The 9,362-nt window shown below is 31.7% G+C and overlaps 1 protein-coding gene across 1 annotated transcript; it reads left to right on the top strand.

Annotated features, from left to right (window-relative positions):
- The first annotated feature begins 324 nt into the window (after window positions 1–324).
- LOC104091122 (osmotin-like protein) lies at window positions 325–2,398 on the top strand. The gene is made up of 2 exons (XM_009596400.4): window positions 325–812; window positions 1,764–2,398. Exons 1-2 carry the CDS (start codon window positions 362–364, stop codon window positions 2,069–2,071), a joined length of 759 nt encoding a protein of 252 aa, XP_009594695.1. The 5' UTR covers window positions 325–361; the 3' UTR covers window positions 2,072–2,398.
- The last annotated feature ends 6,964 nt before the right edge of the window (window positions 2,399–9,362 follow it).

Raw genomic sequence — 9,362 nt, 5'->3', positions numbered from 1 at the left:
CACCTTTAATTAAAGCTCTCGGATTCAAATTATAAGATTGAAAAAAATCAGGTTGAAAGAATATTTTTTCAATGGATCTTAGTGTATATTCAAATTAAGTGGGAGCCTCTATCTGATATCGGGCATAAAACCAATACAAATTCGACATAATTTCACAAATAGAATATAAGAAAAGTAAATACGCAAAATTTACTTACTTTTATTAAAATTGTTTCTGATAAATCCTCAACATTGTCGATTTGAAACAAAAAACACAAATAATGGACAATTTTGTCATTTCTCTCTCTCTCTCTACTTCACTTTCCCCCCTATATAAACACCACTCAGCTATCAACCATTTGGCATCAGTCAAAAACTAACCATGGCTTCTTCATCTACAAAAACTTTACTTTCACTCTCTCTCTTTTTAACCCTTTGTGCTCTCTCTCAAGCCACTTACTCTGGTTTAATTCTAACCCTAGTTAACAACTGTCCTTACACTATCTGGCCAGCCATTCAACCAAATGCCGGACACCCAGTTCTCGAACGCGGCGGCTTTGCACTTCACACACTCACACACCGCTCTTTTGCTGCACCGACTACCCATTGGTCCGGTAGAATCTGGGCTAGAACTGGCTGTAGTTACGCTCACGGTAAGTTCAACTGCGCCACCGGCGACTGTGGGGGCCGTATAGAGTGTGATGGACTTGGTGGGGCCACCCCTGCCACGTTGGCACAGTTTGTTCTACACCATGGACATGCTGATTTCTCGTCTTATGGTGTTAGCCTTGTCGATGGTTTCAATATTCCTCTAACTGTAACTCCACACGAAGGTAATGCTAAATTAATTTGTAATATAGAGTTTAATTTTTATGTATCGTGAAAAAAAAGACAACAAAAAACGTAGTATATTTACAAGTAATTATTCATGAAAAGTAAGAATTTAGTAACCTCTAAAAAAAAATTTCATTCAAAGTTCTCTGTGTAATGTGTAATAGTATCACTCTATAACAGTCATTCACTATAAAAGTTAAATTTTTTATGCAATAAATTTTCATGCTAATGTTATAATATATATTTTTTATATCATCATTTCGCTATAACAAAAAAAAATGGAACAATAATATTTTTATAGAGAAGTTTGACTGTATTTATTATGTCATTTTGAAAACACTTCAAAAAAAAATCTTCCAAAACTTGACATAATGCCTGCTAAAAGTGTAAATACAACGTAAATCCAGCTATATATAAAGTAGGATGTCACATTATAAGGTAAAAATGAGTTTGGAAGCTTTATATATTACAACTGGAATATTTGAAAGTTCTTTATTTTTATTTAAAACTTTTTATTCAAAATCTTAAAAATAAATATTTCTTATTTACATAATTTTTAATTATGTCTCTTCATGAAATATGAATATTCCGAATAGTCTCTTAAACTATTTTCATTTAGGGTTTTTATGAGAAGTGACTAAGCTAATTTGTAATATACTGTTACTTTATTATATTATGTAGAGATTTGTCTAAATTTTGTAGACAACCTCTATTAAGAAAGGTTGTTTTCATGCTGAAAGCGTTTTTCTTAGGCTTTTAACGCAGTTGGCCGTTGGACTGAAAATAATTATCACTGCTTGTCAAATATACACTAATTATGTTCAAATTTCGCATATTTTTGTTTTTTAAATATAAAAAAATTATATTTGTCGGACTATTATTTTAGAGCATGGCTATCTATACAGTATAGATTTTCCTTTTTTTTTTTCTTACTTTTTTTTTTGTAACAGGTAAAGGACAGTGTCCAGTGGTTGGGTGCAGGGCTGAAATTTTGCAAACTTGTCCAGCAGTTTTGCAGTTAAGGTCACATGGTGGACATGGACCAGTTGTTGGGTGTAAGAGTGGGTGTGAGGCATTTAAAACTGATGAACTCTGTTGTAGGAATCATTTTAATAGTCCACAGACTTGTAAGGGTTCGAGTTATTCAGAGTTTTTTAAGCATGCTTGTCCTGCTACTTTTACTTATGCTCATGATAGCCCTTCACTTATGCATGAGTGCTCGTCTCCGCGTGAGCTTAAGGTTATTTTCTGTCACTAAAATGGAGCAAAAAAGCTCATATATTGATGTCAATGACATTTGACATTGGTGGTGAGTGAAGAGGATCTTATTTAATTTGTAAGTGCAAGAAAAATAGAGTTTGATGTGGGGAAGGGGAGTATGGATTAGGACTATTAGACCTAGGATTTGCTTTGTTAAATTAGTTGGGTGGGGTTGGGGTTGGGTTTAAGGTGTTTTGTGTTGTATGGGATTTGAAGTTTGTAAGGTAATGCCATGTTGTTCAAGTTTTATTTCAATAGCTTTTGGATTAATCATTTTATCTTCTTATGTTTCCATAATGTTTGGAAGTTTGTAGCTTTCACACTAGCCCTGGCCAATTTTTTTTTTTCCTTAGTTGATGTTTGGTATTTACGACTAAAATTTACTAATTAATCTGATAACTACTTATTATATTCCTTCCATTTCATTTTAATTGATACTTTAGTTCAAAAAAAATTTAGCCCTTCACTTGTGCATGAGTGCTCGTATTCGCGTGAGTTAAAAGGTCATTTTCGCTAAAATGAAAAAAGAAATCTCATGTTGATGTCAATGGTATTTGAAAAGATGACCTTATCTGGAAGTGCAAGAAAAGTAGAGTTTGATGTGGGAACGTGGGAAGGGAAATTTGGATGTTTGTAAGGACTAGTATTAGATTAGGTTTTGCATTGTAGGAGTAATATTTATTTATGTATTGATTTCCTTATTAAAAATCCTCTCACTAACCCCGACCAAAATTTACCTAAAATAATAATAGCATTTCTAAAAATGTTGAAAAATAATTTAAGAAATGAGTAGTTAATGATAAAGATAAAATAGAGAAGTAAAAGTGAACTGATGAAGTAATCAATACTATTGTTTTGGTCATCCAAATAGTGTTTAAGCTATATATATATATATATATATATATATATATATATATATATATATATATATATATACTGTTAGTGTCAGTGTAAATCATTTTTTTTTTACTTTACCAGGTTACTGAAGATTATTTATAGCTAAGTTCCCTAATGTGACTTTAATTGGTGAACTAATACTGTTAGTTTTTTTTATTTACTCTAATGATGTATAAAACTTAAAACCATCCAAATATTTAGGCATAGTCTTCTTTTAATGAGATGAACACCATATCCAAATGACTCATTTGTTCTCCCTCTGTTGGAGTTAGGTCACAGCACAATTACATGTCTTACCTTCTCAATCAGTTTATCTTCAAATTGTCTTATTATAACTTGTGCAGTTTCCCAAAATTTAGTGACACAAAAACCTTTGAATTTAAATTATTGCTCTAACTTATTATAGTATGAAAGTACTAACTTGAAAAGTTAATTTTCAAAAGATTTAACATTATCCAATTCAAACTTTGCTTATTAAAATATCTTGACGTCTAAATTGAGTTAATTTAAACATTGGATGCCATCTACCGTCGTCCTGAAAAAGGAAGCCAACCCTATCAGTACTTTCAAAGTTCAAAAACTTTGGACTTATTCGATAAGTTAAATCAAGAAAATACAAAGCTGACCAGTAGCAGTAAGAGGGTAGGGCACGAATCTCTGAAGATATCTCATGCAAACTTGCGTGGAATAACGATACTATGTATAGAAGTTTGTAAAAGCAATAGTTAAAATAATATATAAAATTTATATTATATATATATATATATATATATTATATTATATATTAAAATTATATAAATTTTATATATTTTTTGGACTATCAACAACCAAAATTAATAATAACACAACTTGCGTGGAGTGTTTTCTGAATTCCTGACATATATCATATATGACATGCTCCTCGTTGGATTTCTCAAAAAACCAATGCCTCTTTCCTCCTTTGTCTCGTAGTAGTATTTGCTTTCTTTCTCTTTGCTTTTCCCGCCTTGAAATAATAGGAGTAGTAAAGTTGTTCTGATTTATAGAATAAGGACCGTAAAAATAATTATTAATATTTTTATTAATGTATAATATTTATATTATATTTTTTGAAGTGCGATTCTTTCCGGTCTTAGTATGAATATAGAATATGTTATGTACCGAGCTATCTTTTGTTATTTTTTTTAATGAAAAGTGATTTAAATTAAAAACAAAAAATTAAAGTGATTCAGTAGATGGAGAGATTAATCGTGGTAATTTAGTCTCATAAAAAGTTTTGAAAAATTAAATAAAGTATGTAAAGGAGCATAATTCCAAACTATAAAACATCTGTTCCATCTTTTCTTCTTTTGTGACATGCTTTTTTCTCTATGCTTTAACTTAGCCAAAAAAATTTTTCCCATCGGTTCTCACGTGTCCCCTAACTTTGCCCTTATCCTGTCTACTCTTTTGCCTTTATTCCTTTTTGCCTTTGTCATACATATGTTTTTTATTATATTTTAATCACTTTTAAAAATTAACCATTTACAAAAATAAACTATTTCTCACTGAAGTGTTAGCTAATGGAGATGTCTATAGGCAGAGGCGGACTAACCTTGGTTAGGGGTCACCCTGCCCCAGGTAACTTCGAAATATATATATATATATATATATATATATATATATATATATAACAAATACTATATATTTTAATTAATATCCTACAATTTAAATATTGAACTATTGTAACGGTCAATTTAGGGACACAACTTAAATTTTAATATGTTGCTTCAGTTCGATTTTTATTCGATAGTGTTGGCCTATCACTTTTAAATTCTAGATTAGTGTTGAGGGTTGTGAAATTTACTACTACGTACTATTTTTGTTGTTACGATATATAGATAAATAATTGTTCATTATTCACAGTTCCCGGAGTGCAGAGCTATAATTATTTAGCTAAAATAGAAGAACAAGGATTATGCTTCCAACCGACAAAGATGCTATCATCCCAAAACCAACGCTCCTATTGTCTGTTTACGTTAATAGTGTAATTTGTCTTTAAATATACCTCTTTCTCGAACTGAATGTCTTCTTATGGACTTAATTAATTGATATTGATATTGATATTGATATTGATATGGATTCAAAATATATCTTCTCACATGTCAAACACCTTGTTTCTAAGTTCACTCCATAAGTATGTCAGATGAATAACCAATTGATACATGAATTACACTCAAAAAGGATAATGACAATAATAAAGGATACAAAAGCTGATAAATTTTGGTGACTCTCCTATTGGATTTGGTTCGATTTTATCTAATTGGTGCCATTTTGAATGTGGCATTTGTGATAGTTCCCCAGTTTGGGGGAAAGGCCCATGTTGTTTGTATGCCCCTCTTTAAAATCCAATTCATGCAATTTGTAAAAATAGCACGGGCTAGCCAGTTTTCGGATTAGTAATTGAAAAATAGTCAGCGTTTGCAAAGTTATTGAAAAATAGCCACTATTTTGCTGCAACACGGACCGGTCTAACATAATATACTGGAGATTGATGCACCTGTGTATGAACTTCCAACATATTATGCTGGAACTCCAACACGCGGAAAGTTCCAGCATAATATACTGGAGATTGGAGCACCATGTATGAACTTCTAGCATATTATGTTGGACAGGTATATTATGCTAGAACTTCAGTATAATATGCTGGAGTTACAGTATATTATACTGAAACTCCAGTATAATATATTAGAACTCCAGTATATTATGCTGGACTATTTTCCGGATTTTGAACAATGTTTTCGTTCAGATTTATCTTTACATGAAAAGTGGCTAAATTTCGATTACTTTTGAAACTGTAGCTATTTTTTAATTACCACTTATAAATCTGACTATTTTTGAATTCCTCCCATGCAATTTCCAGGGGTAGATTTGCACAAAAAGGATCATTTATGGATATAATCATGTGTAATTAGTGTATAATTTTGTATAACGGCTACAAAAGTAAACTGTGTATCCGATCGGCCAGGGTGATTTGCACAAATAGGACACTTTGGTGCCGCTATTGATTTTTTGACCTCGCTTGGCCTATGGGCAGAACTTCAAGTTTAACTACTGCTCCCCTCGTTTGTCCCATTGTTAACACTTTTGTGCTTAAAGATTTAACCGTGAGGCAAGCGGAGGTTAAAAAATCAAGATCATTTGTTTTCAAGGTCATTGGGTGTAATTTCATGGATCCGCCATTTGTATAAAGATCTAGAGTTATACTAGAGTCGGGCATAACTTTGAAGAAATTGTGTTGGGTGAAGATAACTTTGAACAAGCGCGGGGCATAACTTTGAATAAACCTCAAAAGGGACCTCAGAGTGCAAATTCTTGGTTTTCCAGGATGTTGCTCAAAACTTTCAAGGCTTGTGGCTAAAAACTGCAGCCTTTTTACTAGTTCAACACTATATATACGCGAGTAGGAGTCGATAAATTATACAGTACAAAGAATTAGTGAACTTTCTTTGATCTTTATAGGAAAAAGTTGGATTGGTTTGAGGTCTCAGCTGGCCCAAAACAAATTCTTCGATGTCGAAGTTAGATAGATGGCAGTTGCTTGTGTGGCCCAAGAAGGAAAGAAAGGGTGAAGGAGATAGGGGAATGCTCACTTTCATTATTTCATATATGTGAGTCAAAGAATATTGAAGCAAAATATTATATTTGTGTTATACATGACAAGTTTTGGATCGGTTATGTATTCATAACAACTTTTGGATTGGTTGTGTAACAACATAATATTTCTATAAATAGGTTCACTGATGAACCTATTCCATACAGTTGAAAATAGAAGAATTCCTCTCTTCTAATATTATTATTCCCTATGTTAAGTTCTAGTTAATTACACTGTTCTTGCTATATTATTTCATAACACGTTATAAACAGGAGACTCTAATAATTTCCACTACCACCTTGGGGTTTATTTTCATATCCTCTTTCAGGTATTGTTTTACTCGAAGTTAATTTCGCTGCCGTAGACCCTTAAATATGGGCTGAGTTATACTATTATATCTAACTAGTTTTATTTAAGTATAACAAAATGGTTTAGTCTTAAAAAAGAAAAACAGTTTCTGGAAACTTTACTATTTAATTTTATATACACCCTTAATTTTTTTATTTGGCAAAGGAAAAAGCATTACCTATCTTTTAGCTCTAGCACAAATTAAAGGTAACGATAATTCTGTTTCGGCCATAACAACTAAATGCACAAAACATCTTCAAGAATAGAAAACTTCACGTCTTTTGTCTTACGTAGTAGAAGATCCTATTTAGAAACATAAATTCTGAAGATAGCCCTTAATTTCGACTAGTAACCGTGTTAATATATTTGGTATGTTCTTATATAATTCTATAATAGTTTGTTCTGATTTTTATTCCTTAAAGTTTTTTTATTTAGTGTTTATTGTTATCTCTAACTATTGGTTCTTATTGATAGTTTTACTATGTCGAATTTATCAAAGCTTGAATTTGTGGCACTTAACATCTCCGGAAAGAATTATTTATCATGGATTTTTGATGCTGAAATTTATCTTGCTGCAAAAGCTCTTGAAAATACTATTATACAAGAAAATAAAGCATCAGGCCACGATAAAGCAAAGACTATGATTTTCCTTCGTCATTATCTCGATGAAGGATTAAAGACTGAATACTTAACCCTAAAAGATCCATTTGAATTATGGAGCAGTTTGAAGGAACAACATGACCATCTTAAGGCAACAATATTGTTAAAAGCTCGATATGAACGGATTCACTTATGAATACAAGGTTTAAAACTGTACGCGAATATAATTCTGAATATGGTAGCAGCGAATCAAAAGTCTGAAAGAAGACAAAATAATTATCATGACCGTGGCCATAGTCGTGGACGTAGACATGGAAGGGAACAAAATAATTATCGTCATCATAGTGAGAATAAATAGAAAAATAATAAGGATCCTCAAAATAATCCTTTAAAAGGCAGAGTTAATATTTGCCACCGATGTGGTATGAAAGGGCATTGGGCACGTGTTTGTCGTACACCTGACTATTTTGTCAAACTTTATCAAGCCTCCCTTAAAAGAAAAGCGAACAATGTGGAGGCAAACTTGACTTTTCAAAATAATGATGATGAATCAGGCCCCTCAAACAAATATGATGATGTTGAGACAAATCTTGCATATGAAGGTAATGATTTTGGAGGCCTTGCAAATGTTACTCATTTAGAAGCTAGAGACTTCTTTGAGGATATTGATTGAAGAAGTGATCATCTTACTAGGGAATAAAACTTTAAGATAAGTTGTTATTTTCATATTATGTCTACAAGTAGTTTGTTCTTCTTAGTGTACTTTCCTAAAGCATCATATATGCTAATTTCTACATTCCTAATGTAATTTCTAATATTTCTTTTATTGATAGTCTTTCGTATTTCTTATGATGTAATTTTTATTTCTTTACGAAGAATATGAAAATTTTTCAGTCTTCAGTTAGATCCAAGATCAATAAAGATGATATATGTCTTTTGGATAGTGCTACAACACATACTATTTTAAGAGATAAGAGATATTTCTCTTATTTGGTGATGAAAGAAGCCAATATTAATACAATATCTGGTAGTACAAGATTAATTTAAGGCTATAGAAGAGCCAATATATTACTACTCGGAGGAACAAATTTGGCTATTAATGAAGCATTATATTGTAGTAAGTCTCAAAGAAACTTACTAAGTTTCAAAGATATTCGCCAAAATGGATATCACATTGAGACTACAAATAATTAAAAAAATTAAATATCTTTATATTACTACAATAAAGTCGGGTAAGAAATATGTGCTTGAAAAGCTGCCCCGTCTTTCCTCTAGCTTGTACTACACAAACATTGGCAGGGCTGAAACACATGCTATAGTAAACCAGAAGTTTACTAATCCAAATAGTTTTATTATTTTGCATGGCCGGTTGGGCCATCTTGATTCTAGCATGATGCTCAAAATAATTGAGAATTCACCTGAACATGTATCGAAGAACCAGAAGATTCTTCAATTTAAGGAATTCTCTTGTGCTGCATGTTCTCAAGGTAAATTTATTACTAGGCCATCAGTAACTAAAGTTGGGATTGAATCCGCAGTATTTCTGGAACGTATACAAGGTGATATATGTGGGCCCGTTCACCCACTATGTGGACTATTTAAATATTGTATGGTTTTAATAGATGCATCTACAAGATGGTCTCATATGTGCTTATTATCAAGTATCAACTCACAATCTGGCATTTTCAAGGTTGTTAGCTAAAATAATAAGATTAAGAGCACAATTTCTAGATTATGCAATTAAGACATTCGTCTTGATAATGCTAGTGAATTTACATCCCAAGCCTTTAATGGTTATTGTATGTCAAGTGGGATAACAGTTTAACATCTT

Source organism: Nicotiana tomentosiformis, chromosome 11, assembly GCF_000390325.3.
Source record: "Nicotiana tomentosiformis chromosome 11, ASM39032v3, whole genome shotgun sequence".
NCBI lineage: Eukaryota > Viridiplantae > Streptophyta > Magnoliopsida > Solanales > Solanaceae > Nicotiana > Nicotiana tomentosiformis.
Note: the sequence above shows the minus strand (reverse complement) of the source record. Positions and strands in the feature narration are given on the sequence as shown.